This window comes from Anolis carolinensis, chromosome 1 (assembly GCF_035594765.1).
Source record: "Anolis carolinensis isolate JA03-04 chromosome 1, rAnoCar3.1.pri, whole genome shotgun sequence".
NCBI lineage: Eukaryota > Metazoa > Chordata > Lepidosauria > Squamata > Dactyloidae > Anolis > Anolis carolinensis.
The window spans coordinates 249,280,517-249,299,147 of NC_085841.1; the positions used below are offsets into that span (position 1 = coordinate 249,280,517).

General features: G+C 45.9%; 1 protein-coding gene across 1 annotated transcript in view; it reads right to left on the reverse strand.

Moving 5' to 3' along the window:
- Positions 1 to 6,102: 6,102 nt before the first annotated feature.
- Positions 6,103 to 18,631, reverse strand: part of hspbap1 (HSPB1 associated protein 1) — an 87,754-nt gene continuing 75,225 nt past the window's right edge. Inside the window, exon 9 of the mRNA XM_062967406.1 lies at positions 6,103 to 8,280. Within this exon, the coding sequence (XP_062823476.1) occupies positions 8,194 to 8,280 (87 nt within the window). The 3' untranslated portion in view covers positions 6,103 to 8,193. The remainder of the gene's footprint in view (positions 8,281 to 18,631) is intronic.

Below are 18,631 nucleotides of genomic sequence, written 5' to 3' on the forward strand. Positions count from 1 at the left end.
GTTGTGGGCATTCATCTTCAGTCTCCTCTGCACTAAGTAGATTGAGAAATGGCCCATACATACCTGTATATTAGTGTACACACATTGATGCTTCAGTGTCAGGATGTAAACTAAAAAAAATAGCATATGTGAAATCCAGCATTGCAGAATAACCTGGGTTAGTGCAAGACATTTGACACTATTAACACTGTGCCACTATTTTTGTCTAAACACCAAATGGACTAGCAAATGAATTTTATACCAGTCCTGGGGCAAGGACAATGCCCTTCTTTCCACCTTTGATCAGGAAGCTAGTTGGGTATTATTTGGTAGGAGGGCATGATATATGGCACCCATAGCTTCCTCAAGCCCCATGTTCATAGGGTCTCATGTTCATAGGATCACCACAAGTCAAAGTTAATTTGATGGCAATTTAAGACGCCAACAATTTTGAGTTTTGAGGAGACAGAAAAGAAATGTAAGAAAATTAAATAAAATACACTTACGACACAAGTGTATCAACAAGATACATTTACAGTACAATGCAGAGTATATGTCTTAGTATACAGCCACAGAAACAGTAATATGGGAAATACCCATGTATCAAGTCAATTTGTTTGTCCACCTATCTCAGCATCAATCCCTGATAGCTTCCATGTCAGTAGGATGATGATTCACTAGCTAGGTCTTTAGAAAAGTTATTCAAATTTCTGAGCCCCATCCCAAAATAGGTTCACTACCTTGGATAGTAGTCATGAGCTGCCACTGGTATAGTTTACAACAGTGTTTCTCAGCATGTGGATCCCCAGATGTTTTGGCCTTCAACTCCCAGAAATCCTACAGCCGGTAAACTGGCTGGGATTTCTGGGAGTTGTAGGCCAAAACACCTGGGGACCCACAAGTTGACCGCTAGTTAATGTCCAAGATTTCAAACGAGAGTTTTTTCCAGCAATATCTGCTGTTGGTGTGGATATGAATTTGATGCCGCATCATAAATGTGAATGATCTCACTGATGTCTCCATAATGACCAACAACCTCACCAGAAAGCCCAGGCGAATCGTCCTGCTTTGTCAGCTTCCGCAAGGAAAGAGGGAGCAGTGGGGCATCACATGGGGAAAGCATTCATAGAGAGATCCCATGCCAGCACAACATGAGGCCAGCACAACACGGGAAGCCTTCCATGTTGGGAGAAAAGTGTCCATTGACACTTTCACCTTGGTTGTGGATGGGGCCTCCACCAGATGTCACACAATGTTGTGTGATGTTCGGTGTCAGGCTATGTACATTGGACAGGTTGAAAACGTCTTAGGATGTTAAATTCACTACATCTGATGAGTTTGTGAGCCATGATTCTAGCGCAAATTATTGAGTGGCATCTGCCCCTTCAATCCTGATTAACAGGGGTCTATTCTCCTGTTAACAAGGATGCGACAGGCTGACATTCCCACCTCTTCTCTCCAATGTGACAGACAGAAGCAGAATCCCTTTCTTGTTTTCTCCTTGCACCGAAAATTCCTTGTGTGTGTGTGTGTGTGGGGGGGGGAATGGGAGACATAATGGCCATGAAGAAATATGTGAGGGGAAGTCATACCAAGGAGGAAGCAAGCTTGTTTTCTGCTGCCCTAAAGAATAGGACACGGAACAATGGGGTTCAAATTACAGGAAAGGAGATTCCACCTAAACATTAGGAAGAACTTCCTAACTGTGAGAGCTGTTCATCAGTGGAACTCTCTGCTCCTTCTTTGGAGGCTTTTAAACAGAGGATGGATGGCCATTTGTTGGGGGTGCTTTGAATACGATTTTCCTGCTTCTTGGCAGGGGGTTGGACTGGCTGGCCCACAAGGTCTTTTCCAGATCTATGATTCTATGAAATGACCATCCCAAGAAAAGAAACCCCATCACTTGCCATTCCTAATGCCTGGTAATCCGGGTTTGGGCTTTATGAACTGTTTTCATGAATTCCAGCCATTGTTTTATGCAATTAAGTGTCACAGGGAGTATTTTTAGTAGTGTCAAATATCTTGCATAAACTAGGACTTCACAATTATCTTCACCTTCCTGCTGGAGTGGTACCTATTGATCTACTCACATTTGCATGTTTATAAACTGCTAGGTTGGCAGAAGCTGGGGCTAACTTTGGGAGCTCACCCCACTCCCGGGATTTGAACTGCCAACCTTTTGGTCAGCAAGTTCAGCAGCTCAGTGGCTTAATCCGCTGTACCACTGGGGGGTTTACATAACACAATGAAACCAAAAGCAAGAAACTCACATGATGAAAGCTTAGCGGGGTCAATTTCTAAAACGCTTTGACCACTGCAAGCTGTGATTTCCATGTCAGTGAAGTTGTGAATCTAATCTGGGTTTCTATCAAAAGTTAAAAGGATTTTCCAGAGGTGCTGAACTCTATCCCAAGTACACTACAACTTGCATGACTTCTTCAAAGTTCAAACTAAAACAGGATCGACCAGCCATGACCAATTTTGACACTAACCTTGATACCTTTCTCAGAGTCATGGCCCAGGCAATGTTGAACTGTTTCGACACGTTGATTAACCTGATAGTAGAGCACAGCAAGGGACTCAGCTTCTATGGCCCTGTTTTCAGTCGGACTTCAATTGTACCATCATTTTCTCAAACATCCAGTATAATATCTGCTAAAAAGATAATACTTCCTTAGCTGCTTCCATATATATACTTCCACATTTAGTGAAAATTCTTCTTAACCACTATTATAGAAGGAACTTAATTCATCTCTTGTTCTATCAGCACCATTAAATCCTATATTAAGACAGGTATTCTCCTGTTCAGGCATTTTAATTAACGTGAGTGATCTCACCCTCAGCTAGTGCACTTTTTAAATGTTACTGTTCTAGGTAATTATTACACCATTTGCTTCAGAGCATCCTTCTGCACTTTCTCAGTCGCCTCCTCTGACTTCTTCACCCCAAGTTTGTTTTATTATCATATACAATTAATTACTTTTGGAACACAGAATAACCAGATTGCAAAGTTAGCATTATAAAAGAACAGAGCTGAAAAGTTGGGAAGAGTTCCAAGGGTCATCTAGTCTAACCTTCTTGCCCAGGCAGGAACTTCACGATTAAAGCATCCTTGCCAGGGAGACACCCAATCTGCTTCTGAGCCAGTTAGTTGTCCCACATATCCATAAATGATCATAAAAAGCTGATTCATACAGTATCAATGCATTGCTCTACCTGGCCCAGTTCTGTCCCTTCATTTTGGCACCTGCTCTCCCAGATTTTTAGAAGCCTTACCCAACCTTTAACTGGAAATACTGGTGGCTGGACCTGCAGCCACCAGTATTTCCAGTTAAAGGTTGGGTAAGGCTTCTATAAAAATTCCATATTTTATTTATTTATTTATTTATTTCACACATTTATATCCCGTCCTTCTCATCCCCCCCCCCCGGGGGGCGGGGGCGGGGAGACTCAGGGTGGCTTCACAACTGGCAATCATTAGATGCAAAAACAACGAGTATAGAAACAAATTACAATCTACTATACATCAACTATAAACCATCATTTAAAAATTACACAAGTCAAGGTCATAGTCCAGGGTATGACCATTATCAGACACATACATCATTGTTATTATTATTGCTGTGTTTGCTGCTCGAATGCCTGGTCCCACAGCCATGTTTTAAGTTTTTTCCAAAAGGACAAAAGGGAGGAGGCCGACCTGATTTCACTGGGGAGGGAGTTCCACAGATGAGGAGTCACCATTGAGAAGGCCCTGTCTCCCATCCCCACCAATTGCACTTGCGAAGGTTGTGGGATCGAGAGCAGGGCCTCCCTTGATGATCTTAACCTCTGAGGTGGATCATAGAAGGAGATACATTCAGACAGGTAAGCTGAGTCAGAACCGTTTAGAGCTTTATAGGCCAAAGCCAGCACTTTGAATTGTGTTCGGTAGCAAACTGACAGCCAGTAGAGCTGACGTAACAGGGGGGTTGTGTGCTCCCTATAAGCTGCTCTGGTATGCTGCCGCCGCCCGTTGGACCATTTGAAGCTTCCAAACGGTCTTCAAAGGCAACCCCACGTAGAGCGCATTGCAGCAGTCTATTCATGATGTGACAATGTGTGGACCACCGTGGCCAAGTCAGGCTTCCCAAGGTATGGGTGCAACTGGCGCACCCATACCTTGGGAGAAAGAACTCTTGTCTGTTTTAGGCAAGTGTGAATGTTGCAATTGACCACCTTGATTAGCACCGACTGGCCTTGCAGCTTCAAAGCCTGTCGGCTTCCTGTCTGAGGGAATCTTTTGTTGAGAAGTGTTAGCTGGCCCTGATTGTTTCCTGTCTGGAATTCCCCTAATTTCTGAGTGTTGTTCTTTATTTACTGTCCAGATCTTAGAGTTTTTAAAATACTGGTAGCCAGATTTTGTTTATTTTCATGTTTTTCTCCTTTCTGTTGAAATTGTCCACATGCTTGTGGATTTCAGTGGCTTCTCTATGGTTGTTAGAGTGGTCCAGTATTTCTGTGTTCTCAAATAATATGCTGTGTCCAAGTTGATTCATCACGTGCTCTGCTATGGCGGACTTCTCTAGTTGAGTCAGTCTGCGTACCTTTCATGTTCTTTGACTCGTGTTTGGGCAATGCTGCGTTTGGTGGTCCCTATGTAGACTTGTCCACAGCTGCATGGTATACAGTAGACTCCTGCAGAGGTAAGAGGATCCCTCTTGTCCTTCGCTGAACGTAGCATCTGTTGCATTTTCTTAGTGCAGTGGTTCTCAACCTGAGGTCCCCAGATGTTTTGGCCTACAACTCCCAGAAATCCCAGCCAGTTTACCAGCTGTTAGGACTTCTGGGGGTTGAAGACCAAGACAAACTGGGGACCCCAGGTTGAGAACCACTGTCTTAGTGGGTCTGTAGATCGTTTGTAGGTTGTGTTTCTTCGTCAGCTTCCCTATGCAGTCAATGTTTCCCTTGATGTATGGTGAAAACACTTTTCCTCTGGGTGAATCTTTGTCTTTACTCTCGTGGCTTGTTCTTGGCCTTGTAGCTCTTCTGGTGTCTGTGATGGAGTATCCATGAGCCTGTAGAGCCCAATTTAGGTGGTTCAGTTCATCTTGGAGGAGGTGAGATTCGCAGATTCTTTTTGCATGGTCTGCCAGGGCTTTAATTGTGCTTATTTTTTCTTCATTTTATCACTAATCAACTTCCCTTAGAAAGGAATCACACCCACCAGCTCTAGCTGAGAAAGGCAAGGAGAAATGGCACTTCAGGAAACACAAACACGAAAGGCCCATTGTGCCTCTAGCTCCCTCGTTGCTCAAACTCACGAGAAATGGTTAACAGAGAGAGGGCCTCTTATGTCTTGGTGCCCTGTGTAAATAATGAATCATAACAATAATTAATGGCAGAATCTGTATGCTGAAACCCTTTGGCAACCAGTAACAGGTCTATTTTAGGGATCTGAAGAAGTTAACCATGTTAATAATATTCATAGTGCTCAGAACATCTGGATTATGTTAATAGCTGCATCTCTAGAGTAAATTACATCTTCATTAATTGGTCCTGATTGCTTTGCACTGGTTGGGTTGTACTCCTGACTTCAGCATAGCAGACAGCAGTGGAGGGCCACTGATGTGCAAACATTTGGCAGCCCTGGCTAATTAATTCTCCCAGGGACTGAGAATGAGAGGGGCAAGGCTGCCGGGTTGGCTTTGCCATCTTCTCATGCTCCATCCAGCCTGCTGTGATTTTCTGCAAAAGACATTCTGTCATCGTGACAAGGTGGGTTGTCATGATTATTTGCATTTACGAACCACAGTTTTGCGTGTAGTATGGGGTGGGTGAGGGGGGGGGGAGGAAAGATGATATCACTGCTTGAGTGCATTAAATGAGAAATGCAGTACATATTGTCAGCATCCACAGTTGTTTCCATGTTGTCTTACCTCCCTCCCCCCTTGGAGACTTCATGCTGCTTAGGGAAGGGAGGAGTGTGGCATTTGCTTTAACTGAGTTGGTGAAAAGGAATACAGTGATCCCTCACTTATTGCGGGGGTTACGTTCCAGGACCACCTGCAATGTGAAAATCCGTGAAGTAGGGACACTATACTTATTCTATGTGTGGAGGAGAGCAAACCACAGGCCACTTACTACAATGCAGTCTGTACTTTATTTTAGCAGTTACAATATACAGTACTCCGGCAGAGAAGAAGAATGGAAGCTAAATAACCTTTTTTTATTTCTAACCCTTCCCTACTCTCCCTTCTCCCTTTATTTCTCCCTTCCCCCCCTTCCAAAACCCTTTGCACACTGCAAAAACCCGCAAAATAGCAAAATACAGTGATAAATGGTTACATTAATATTTATTGAAACAGCGAGGGAGCGAAAAGTGAAGTACCGAGGGAACACTGTAGTTAAAATGGCATATACACAATTTTAGTTCATGAGGAGTAGTAATATTTTTGGCGATTCTGTGACATAATTAAATAGGCAGAGCAAATGCTTTTTAAAATACTTATTCACACACTGCTGAATATATCCAAGGCAAACCCTTTTGAGTGAACCCTCTTAAGTTTTATGAATCTCCCTTCTAGATACAATATGAATCTCTCTCATAGGTACATGTGAACATGCACACACCCTATATAAGTCTCCTGAGATGTTGAGACCCTTCTCTCAGTCCTGTCACTCTCAGAGACACTTGTAGTATGGCTCCAAAATCTCAACCAACCTGTGGATCTAATTCCAAGCTGTTCCTCTGTGCTCCAGGAGTTCAGGGTGGCATCCATGGCAGATATGCCATTGTATTTTCTGAAAAGGTCTGCCAAGTTGGCTAAGAGAGAATGATTGGATAAAGACCATTCAGTGAGTGTGGATTTGAACCTAGGGCCCTCTGGATCAAAACTAACATTAACTATGACACGGTATTGTCTGCCGATGCTTGCAGATCAAACTACTATAAAAGGCGCAGGCAGAACAAGAATGGTTAAAATTAGACAGAGCTGGGAAAAGTTACTTTTTTGGATGACAGCTCCCATAATTCTCCAGTCAATGTGGCCAGTCCACATTCTAGGGGCTGTTCTCCAAAAAGGAGCATGTCAAAGTACTGAAATAGAGCTTTTTTTCATGTCAGGAATGACTTGAGAAACTGCAAGTCGCTTTTGGTGTGAGAGACGTGGCCATCTGCAAGGACGTTGCCTAGGGGGCCATCTGCAAGGACGTTGCTCACCCTGTCTCACAGATTCGAACTGGCAATCTTCAGTTCAGCAACCCAACCTTCAGGTCAGCATTCCTGCCAGCACAAGGGTTTAACCCATTGCACCATCAGGGGCTCCTGATAAATAAAACTGACATATGTAAACAAGGGGAAGAAAGGAATTAAGCCAGTGTCCTGCTCTCCAGAAAAGCAAGCTGAAGAGAGGACGAAGGACAGATAAGTAACATTAACAGATGGACAGTGAAAAAGCCACTCTGTCCACTTGCAATGCCTTCCTCTGCAAAGAAGCACACTGCAGGGAAAAGAGCAGGCATCCCAAAAGGGCCTCCTGTGTCAGGCCCCAGCTGAACCCTTAGCAGCTCTTCCCATTTTTTTTCAGTGCAGTCATAGCAAAATTTCACAGTGTTTCACGGGACTGGGGGAGGTGGCAGAAAGTGCCAATTTTAAGTAGGGCAAAAGAACCCCATGCCATTTGGCAAAAGACAATGCGCTTGGAGAAAATAAAAGCACAGTGCACTCCATGGGAAATGCGATTAACTAACTCAATATTACCTAGTGCTACTCAAATATCATATTAGTGTTTATTGTAAGGTAGTACCACAAGCTTTTCAGACAATTCAGCAAAAAGTTTTTTACTAATTGGACTGGATCCTTTTGTCAAGGGCAAAACAAGTTGTTAGTTGTGTGGTGATGGGGAGGACTGGGAGGGAATAGTCAATGGTCTCATGTTTCAGAGTTTATTTGAACACATATCTCAGGTTTGAAAGCAGAAGAGAGAGAAGGTCACTGCAATGGGTAGATATGGAGGAATAAAAAATGATCGCTCTTTTGTCTTCAGGGAACTGTAATTATATTCTTTTTTCCAAGAAGTGATGGATTCAAGGAGGCAGAAGGAGATGTGCCTGCTTGCCAAATAAAGGGTCAGGAAGAAGTCTTTCTATTAGGTTGTTCTTGCTGGTGTTTAGACAGACGTTGAAGGACTGTTAGAGGATACCTACTTATCTGAGAGGTTTGCCATGCTTGTGTCAGGCTGCAATGGACACTATGCATCTTTTTTTAGATAAGATAGTCTTCCATTTGAAGGCAACCTCCATTATATCCTTCTTTGTGTCCTGCAGAGGGAGAATAAGGCTATTAGAAAATATGATCATAACCTGTTAGAATTATGATACCAATATCGTTAGATATTGGTGTAGAGTAGCAAAAATACAGAAGGCTAGGGGTTTATGTGAGCAGAGGTAAGAAAAACAAAATAGCCGGCCCCCCTTTCTCTTTAAAGAGTCATGCACATAAAATAAACATCAGAGACATCAAAAGTAAAATAGTAAAAGTATGTTTACTCACAATCTTGTATGATGATGGTCATACAGGTAAAAACATCTTAGTTCCAAAGAATATAGTTCAGGATAATACATATCTCTTAACAAGAAGTAACAGCAGGCCACATGGCAGGATCAAGAGAGAGAACATTATACCCCAAATTCTAAAGGTGTATGTAACTTCCTGTATGTCTCCAGGAAGTATACTCCCATTTCCCACTTTGAGGCGGGAGGTTAAAGAACCCCAGGAAATACCATATATGGGCAGAGATGGCGACGGCTAGCGACCCGGGTGCATAAATTCACAGAAACATGTGGTTTCTGGGAAATCATGTGTTTCTGAAGAAATGAAAGCTAAAGATAAACAAACAGCGCATGCGCACGCAGGCGCTCTGAATGATTGTGAACACGGCACAGAAAGAGTGCGCCCGGGCCGCTGGCCAGCGCTGATTGGATGCAAGTCAAGCAGCGTCACAACTCTAAGCCAATGAATTTGCTTGTGGGCGGGCATAACCCGAACCCTGTAGTGTGTATAAATATTTACTCAGCCCGCCGCTGGGGGTTCTCCCTGGGAAAGCACCTATTTTGTGCGAGGGGGAACCCTAGTGGCCACTTGCCAAATAAAACTGCTTTCTTGGAATTACTCCAGTTGTCCGTCTCCAAATCCCTCCCACTGCGCTCGCAAGGACCGTAGCACAAAGGTTCCGCTACATTTTCTGGTGACCCCGACGTGATTTCCTATAAGACGGGCCAGGAGGTTGGAGACGGATCCCGTTGGCGGGACGGTCCCAACTCAGCGGTGGGGACTGGAGGCAACTACCGTGAGATGAGAAGGGGCCCCTGAATATTGCAAGACCGGCTGCAGTGCTTGCCTCTGATGCCAACGCCGACTGACGGTGGGAGCTGCAACACCAGCGAGGTTCCATAGAAACCAGCCAGGAGGGAAAAAGATCCAGGGAAAAGCCCAGGGGCGAAGGTTGGTCGGACGTCTACAGAAATCTGGCAAGTATAGTGGTTAAATGGGACACTAAGGGAACACCGGCGCCGGGAGGGACACACAAAAGTTCCCAGGGAGGTAGAAAGGGGCTCTGTCTTGTGTTTCCTGACGCATGCCGTTGAGTGTCCGGGTGCCCAGGCCAAGGCAGTCCCCTCTATTAGGCAGGATGGGAGGGAAAAATTCAAAGAGCTCCACTCCCTTACAATGCATCTTAGATAATTTTGGCTCTTTTGCTACCCGAGCCGTAGCAGGCAATCCAAGGGACCTGAGAGATTATAGACTGAGGAATTTGTGTCAGGGAGAATGGCCAGAGTTTGGGTTAGGTTGGCAAGTAGAAGGGACGTGGGATCTGAAACTGATCCGAACAGTGGAAGAATATTGTGCTGTGAATCATCCGAACCAGTGGGTCTATATTGCTACCTGGGAACGGGTAGTTAGAGAAGATCCAGGTTGGGTTCGACAGTGCAGGAATGGCAAATGTATGGTGGTGAAGAAGGAAGGGAAAAAGAAGGAAGTTTTCCAATCCAACGAGGAGGACTACCCAGATTTACTGTTGAGTGTACAGGCCAGACAACAGGAATTATTGCCGCCACCCTTGCCACCGCCTCCACCCCAGGGAACAGCCCCCGGTGCACCTACACTAGGAACGAGACCCCCACCCTACTCTCCAGAGTCAACCGAAGCAGCCAAGAAACACTATCCCAGCCTAGAAAAATATCAGGAGGAAACAAAGGAAAAGAAGAGGTCACAACGGATGCCCAGTGATGCTTCTCCGGCACAAACTCGGAGACATGGAGCTCCGGTATGGCCTAGTGATTCACCGACCGGACCGGCCCTCCAGATGCCTCTGAGAACGGTGCCTGTGATAAACAATAGGAATGAGATAGTTCAAGCATACCAGGTAGTGCCTTTCAGTAGTAGTGATATTCTGAATTGGAAGAATAATACTCCACCTTATAGTGAAGAACCCCAAGCTATGGCTAGGCTATTGGAAGGGATTATGGCAACCCATAATCCCACCTGGCAAGGTTGCAGACAATTGTTGAATATGTTGTTCACATCAGAAGAGAGAAGAGCAGTGTTGAATAATGGGGTAGCCATAGCCCAGGTTGGGGCCCCACAAGATGGTGATGCAGCCGAGTGGGGAGCACAGAGGTTTCCTGTGGAAATAGATCCCCAATGGGACATCGCAGAAGAAGGACATTTGCAGAGACTAAAAGGATTCCAGCGTATATTGGTAGAAGCGGTAAAGAGGGGCCCGCCGCGACCCGTCAACATTATAAAAATTCAGGGAGTGGTACAGGAAAAATCTGAGTCACCAACAGCCTTTTTGGAAAGGCTGGAGGCAGCATATAGAAAGTATAGCCCGTATAATTTGGAGGATGAAAACGGTAGGAGGGCGATTCAACAGTCTTTTATCAGTCAAGCGGCTCCTGACATCCGGAGAAAGATTCAAAAGCAACCAGGATTTCTAGGAAAGGCTATGAATGAATTGTTGGCACTCGCAGATCAAGTTTATATGGCAAGGGACCAGGTAGAAGAAGAGAAGAAGGACAGGAAGAAGAAGCAGGAATACCAAGCATTAGTCACCATGATGGAACAGAGTGCAAGTGGACAGAGAGGAAGAGGAGGATATGCCAGAGGGGGACAAGGAGGAAGAAGAGGGCCCCCTCGGAGGTTAGGTCGAGACCAATGTGCTAAATGTAAGAAGTTTGGACACTGGAAAGGTGAATGCCCAGAAGGAAAAGAAGGAAGTCAGGAAGGACTGAGAGGAAGAGGAAGGCCTGAGAGAGGAAGAAACCCAGGAAGGGGAAGAGGACGTGGAAACTACGTACCTTTTCCTGCGAGAGAGGTGATAGCTGCAGCAGCTGTGATGGAAGAAGAATGGGAAGATATGGATGAAGGAGAGGAATGAGGAAGCCAGGCTCTTGTTTTGTTGGACCCCGGGGAGCCGATGGTCACACTTGAAATCGGGGACCAACAATTGGACTTTTTAGTGGACACAGGTGCCGAAAAATCAGTAGTAAATACAAAAATTAGTCCACCAACTCGGGAAACTACGAAAGTAATAGGGGTGTCTGGGAAGACCCAGAAGTGCCCCTTCCTCAAGGAACGCACCTGCAATCTGGCCGGACATCAGGTCAAGCATAAGATGTTATATCTTCCAGACTGCCCAGTCCCTTTGTTGGGAAGGGACATTTTATCAAAATTACAAGCACAACTCCAGTTCATGAAGAATGGACAAATGGAAATATCATTTCCCATGGAAGAGGAATGGAGACTGTTTCAAGTTAGGATTTTTACTGAAGAAATACAGTGGCCATGGCATGAGACTCTTTTAGTATGGGCAGAAGATAATCCTCCAGGATTAGCTAAATATGTTCCACCGGTGGTGGTGGAAGTGAAAAGAGGAATGGGACCCATATGTAAGCCACAGTATCCCGTCAGTCGAGAGGCGGTGCAGGGGATCAGAAAGCATCTAGAGCGACTTCTGCAGCATGGGATATTGGTACCATGCAGTTCCCCATGGAACACGCCCCTGCTCCCAGTCAAGAAACCTGGAGGACAAGGAGAATATCGCCCAGTTCAAGATTTGCGGGCTGTAAATCAAGTCACCGTTCCCCTAACCCCAGTAGTGCCTAATCCATACATCATGATGAGTCTAGTACCAGCATTTGCCAAATGGTTTACTGTATTGGATTTAAAGGATGCATTCTTTTGCATTCGATTGGCCCCTGTATCCCAACCGATCTTTGCTTTCCAATGGGAATCTCAGCAGTCAGGGCAAAGGACCCAGTATGTTTGGACACGCCTTCCTCAGGGGTTCCGGGACAGCCCGACCATTTTTGGTCAAGCCCTGGCCAAAGACTTACAGGATTTTGTAATACCTAAAGAAGAGGGAATTTGGCTTCAGTACGTAGATGATCTGCTTGTCGCTTGCTGGACACTAGAGGGCAGTAGAGAGCATACTTTGAGGCTACTCAAGGAATTAGAAGAGAAGGGTTACAAAGTGTCAAGGAAAAAGGCCCAGTTGTGCTGTCCCACGGTGAAATATTTGGGGTTCCATCTGACCGAAGGAAAGAAGATGTTAGGAGCTGAAAGAAAGGAAGTTGTTTGCGCCATCCCCACTCCCAGTACCCGGCGACAGGTGCGGAAATTTTTGGGATCAGCAGGATATTGCAGACAGTGGATCCCCAACTACGCCGTGTTGGCTAAGCCGCTGTACCAGGCTACGAGAGGTGGAAGAGAAGATCCGTTTGAGTGGACAGAAGAATGTCAACAGGCGTTTAAGGCATTAAAAGAAGCATTGATGTCATCTCCAGCATTAGGACTGCCCGATTTGGAAAAACCATTCACTCTGTTCGCTGCAGAGCGGGAAGGAACAGCGGTTGGAGTATTGACCCAACCACTAGGTTCATGGCAAAGGCCGATTGCCTACTTGTCAAAGCAATTGGACACAGTGGCTCGTGGATTGCCACCTTGCCTGAGGGCTGTGGCAGCATCAGTAGATTTAATCAAAGAAGCGAATAAATTGACCCTAGGACAGCCACTGACAGTTAAGGTGCCCCATAGCGTTAAGGCACTGTTAGACACTAAGGGACCGCGCTGGCTCACAAGTGAGAGGTTAATGAAATACGAGGGATTGTTGTGTGACAACCCACTGGTGACTCTGGAGACTTGCTCCACTCTGAATCCGGCCACCCTGCTCCCGACTCCAGGAGACACCACGATCCATCAGTGTGCCCAGGTGATGGACGAGGTATTCTCCAGTCGACCGGATTTGAAGGATGTGCCACTGACTAAGGTGGACGACACTCTGTTCACAGATGGAAGCTCCTTTATGGAAAATAATCAAAGACACTCAGGTTATGCGGTTGTCCGGTGGGGGGGAGAGACGCTGGAAGCAGGGTCACTGCCCCCGGGCACTTCTGCCCAGAAGGCCGAATTGATTGCCCTGACCCGAGCGTTGGAATTGTCAAGCGGAAAGCGGGTTAACGTCTACACAGACTCAAAATATGCCTTCACTACCCTCCACGCACACGGAGCACTGTACAAGGAGCGCGGGCTCCTCACGTCTGGAGGAAAGTGCGTGAAACATGCCGGAGAGATTGTGGATCTCCTGGAGGCGGTTTGGAAGCCAAGGCAGGTGGCTGTGATGCATTGTAAAGGGCACCAACGTGGAGACGATCCCGTAGTGCAAGGAAATAGGCAGGCTGATCTGGCAGCCAAAGAGGCAGCTAGGCTGCCCCATATTGAACATCAGGTAATGGCCCTACAGGTAGAATTAACTGAACATAACGTTACATATACACCAGAGGAAGAAGAATGGGCCTTAAAGGAGAAGGGTCAGTGGTCAGGAGAACTCATAGTGATGCCAGACGCCCGTGTCTACGTCCCTAAGGACTTGGCATGGCACTTAGTCCAACACATGCACCAAAACACACATTTAGGAAAAATGGCATTGGCAAATCTGCTAGGACGACAGTTGTATATCGATGGATTACATAGCCTAACGGCAGCAGCAGCCCGAAGATGCTGGACATGTATAAAAAATAACCCCAGAGAAGGACCCCTCAAGCCACCAGGAGTCCAACATGTGGGTGGGGTACCCTTTGAAGCTTTAGTCACTGACTTTACAGAAATGCCCCCATACAAAGGATACAAATATTTACTGGTGTTCGTGGACACATACACAGGATGGGTGGAGGCTTACCCTACAAAGACTGAGAAGGCTGTGGAGGTTTCAAGAGCTCTAATGAAAGATGTTATTCCCAGATTTGGCATACCCTTAGAAATTGGATCAGATAATGGCCCCGCATATATTCAACAGGCCGTGCAAGGATTATGTAGAATTTTGGGCATAAAATGGAAGTTACATTGTGCATATAGACCCCAATCTTCTGGAAAAGTGGAAAGAATGAATAGGACATTAAAGGCTCAGCTTGGGAAACTTTGCCAGGAGACAGGATTGCCGTGGACGGTGGTTTTGCCCATGGCATTATTAGGAATCAGATGTACACCACACAAACGGACAGGACTCTCCCCTTTTGAAAGACTCTATGGACGACCCCCTTTGAACTTAAAGGGAGCCTTAGAGACAGGAGCTGAGCAACACCTCATAGGAGAGAAACAGACATTGGCCCAGGTTCAGGCTTTGGGCAGACAAATGCAGCAGTTAGAAAAATACATTTCTGAATTGAACCCACCATTCCCTACCACACCTCTACATTGTTTTTCACCAGGTGACGAGGTTTTGGTCAAGGATTGGAAGATTGAGCCATTGGGACCCAAGTGGCGAGGACCCTATGTTGTGCTCCTGTCTACCCCCACTGCAGTGAAGGTGAAGGAGATTAAGCCGTGGATACATTACACCCATGTAAAACTAGCACCTGAGGAGTGGCGGACGGAGCGAGTTCCTGGTGAGGACCTGAGACTCAGGATCATCCGGCAACTCCCTGAGGGGTCAACAAGGCCATGAAGCTGATCCCTTCGGGTGCAACGGAGCGTCGGTGGTCAAGTATGTCACAGCATGGCCCAACAAAGGCGCTCTCCGGGGGATGGTGGCTAGACATTTTGAGAGGAAAAAGTGGGAGACAAGTTATGAGGAGGGGAGGAAAGCGTACTGTGTTTGGTATATTATTTGTGCTGAGTTTTATTCTCTCTTTTGGAAAAAGAGCACATGGGAATTGGATAAAAGAACATGCCAATTATATGTTTGAGCAGCACGGGAAAGAGGTAGCATTAATATATGAACACCCCCTCACCATAGGAGATTTTTCATTTCTTCCCGATTTAATTGATGAACCACAGATTGTGTTGGAGGGATTGTCCAAGGCTCAGGAGGGTCCACCTACCGTGTTTTCTAGCATACCACAAAAAATAAATCAAACTCGGTTTCGACGGCTTAGATACCATACCTCCACCAGGGGTTTGTGCTTCTGTTGTGGAGGATCGGGAATATGGAATTCTGAGTGGAGACACTGGGGAACTAGGCAGGCGTTCTTTTCCCGATTAGGCAATTACTCCCATTGTCGAGACCGGTTCTATCTACATGGACGATTTAATACATCTTATGTCTCACGATTAAATCTAACCGCAACCGAGTGGGCTAGCATGTATCCAGATTATCCTACATTTAGTGTGAATGATTCTATTGAGGGCCTAAAATCTTATATGAACATACTGCAACAAATAACCCAACTGAGCCTAGGTAAAAGCCTCTGTCCGTTATGGCAAATTAGGGATCCAAATCTATGGTTTTTCTTTGATAAATGGGCCACAAATTATCACCCCGGCAACTACCAGTGTGTCGGTGTGGGTTATTTGACATTCCCAGTTCAGGTCTTACACAAAAGGCATCAGCGCCTGAAACGGGACATTGTGCAAACAGGCCCTCTAGGACCAGAATGTTCGGATGAGGTCATAATTAACAAGGCCCTGTCAGGTTCAGAAGCCTCCCGTGTAGGAGGAGGCCTGATCACAGGCTTGTTGACCCTGGGTGCCTACCCAGGGATTGTAGCTCAAGCAAATCGTAGAAGTGTTCTAGGCCTGACTTGCCGTCTTGAAAAGTCCATAAATGCCACTGGTAAAATTTTCCGGGAAATCCAGTCTGAAGTAGAAGAAATCAGCCAGATGGCCCTACAGCATAAGCTGGCCCTTGACTACCTACTGGCGGCCAGGGGGGGTTTATGCGCCATGGTTAGAGGGCGTTGTGTAGTGAAATTTCATAACTTGAATAGTACTATTGAAGATGACATTGAGTCATTACAAAAGTTAATTTACAATAATGTCCAGGAGGTAGAAGGTTGGTCTCCCTTCTCCTGGGTGACTAGCTGGTTACCCTCAGTAGAATGATTGAAGGACATATTGTTGGTAGGGATTTTAGGATTGTTCATTGTTCTCATAGTTATGTGCTGCACTCCAATAATGATGCAAATGTGTACTAGGTGTGTCACACAATCTTTACCTGGAGAAAAGATAGCCATACTCCAAGCCAAGCGGGATTGGATGGAACCATAATGCTTTGCTTCAGCTTTTGTACACGCGCTTCGCAAAAAGAAAATGGGGGAGTGAGGCGGGAGGTTAAAGAACCCCAGGAAATACCATATATGGGCAGAGATGGCGACGGCTAGCGACCCGGGTGCATAAACTCACAGAAACATGTGGTTTCTGGGAAATCATGTGTTTCTGAAGAAATGAAAGCTAAAGATAAACAAACAGCGCATGCGCACGCAGGCGCTCTGAATGATTGTGAACACGGCACAGAAAGAGTGCGCCCGGGCCGCTGGTCAGCGCTGATTGGATGCAAGTCAAGCAGCGTCACAACTCTAAGCCAATGAATTTGCTTGTGGGCGGGCATAACCCGAACCCTGTAGTGTGTATAAATATTTACTCAGCCCGCCGCTGGGGGTTCTCCCTGGGAAAGCACCTATTTTGTGCGAGGGGGAACCCTAGTGGCCACTTGCCAAATAAAACTGCTTTCTTGGAATTACTCCAGTTGTCCGTCTCCAAATCCCTCCCACTGCGCTCGCAAGGACCGTAGCACAAAGGTTCCGCTACAACCTCACATGCAAACCCCCTAAAATGGTGCCATCAACTTTGGAATGCAGCTTTGGCTCAGGTTACTAAGCAACCAAACAAACTAACTACATAAACCATCCTACATTGAAAATGCATGCATGATTGCTAGATAACCCAACAAAGACACAGCTTGGACATCACATGTTCAACCTTCTTCTTTCCAAGAATTTGCACACTTGGGGACTTCTGGAGGCAGTGGAAGTGGGCAGCCAAACAGTGGTTAGATTGTCCATCTGGAAGGGATAGGCTTGCCAGGTCCAGCCAACCAGGTGTGTGATATGAGGTCAAAGGGGTGTGCTACCCAGTCCCATTCTGAATGGGAAGGTCTCCCTGATAAGAACAAAACATTTCTTCCAAGGCATGCTTTGCACTAGAACAGTGGTTTTCAATCTGCGGTCCCCAGGTGTTTTGGCCTACAACTCCCAGAAATCCCAGCCAGTTTATCAGCTGTTAGGATTTCTGGGAGTTGAAGGCCAAAACATCTGGGGACCCACAGGTTAAGAACCACTGCGCTAGAGCTACTTTGCTTCCTTCCCTTATTTAATGCTGGGGTTTCAAGCATTTATGTTTGCATATGTGATAGTGGTGAATTAAAGGTATTTTATTTTCACAAATGTAAGGTGACTTTGACACAGGCCAGATCCAGATTTGGAGGGTGCCCATCATCCCTGGTTTGGAGGGGGAGTTCAGTTGAGCGACATGCTGAGACATTCCCTGCTCAGGGGTGTAGACCTGCCTCTCTGGATAATGTGGAAACCACCGTGACTTTTGTCATTTTGCGTCACCTCCACCCTCTAGGCTGGTATGTTTTGAGAGTTATCAGATACCAAGTCGTGGCCTGTGTATCATAGCATCCTTGTTCCATGTTTCCAATGGCATACTCAGCCCCAATTCATCACTAGGGCTGTAAGGGGGGCACTTTGCAGTTGCTGCAACTGGACAGCAGAGTGAGCAGACACAAGACAGGTCATCTGGTTAGAGCAGTGGTTCTCAGCCTGTGGGTCCCCAGGTGTTTTGGCCTACAACTCCCAGAAATTCCAGCCAGTTTACCATCTGTTAGGATTTCTGGGAGCTGAAGGCCAAAAACATCTGGGGACTCCAGGTTAAGAACCACTGGGGTAGTGTATTGCATGGAATGGGGCAAAACATTTTTATTAAAACTGTGGTAATCATTTCTGCATTGACTAATTCATGGCATGGATTCACCATAGCAGTGATATGGAATTCACCAGTTGCCACTGAAGACCGTGTAGTTATTTGCTTTCAAAGTCACTCAGATTTATTCTAGGGCAATAGTTCTCAACTTGTGGGTCCCCAGATGTTTTGGCCAAATTCCAGAAATCCTAACAGCTGGTAAACTGGGAGTTGTAAGCCAAAACACCTGGGGACCCACAGGTTGAGAACCACTGTTCTAGGATTTTCTTGTCAGGATTTGTTCAAGAAGAGGTTTGCCACCTTTAAGTCTGAGATGTGACTTTGCCTCCAAGGCAAAGCAGGGGTTTGAAGCTCAGTCTCCTGCAGTCTTCACCCAACACTCAAATCATTACACTATCCTGCCTCTGCTGA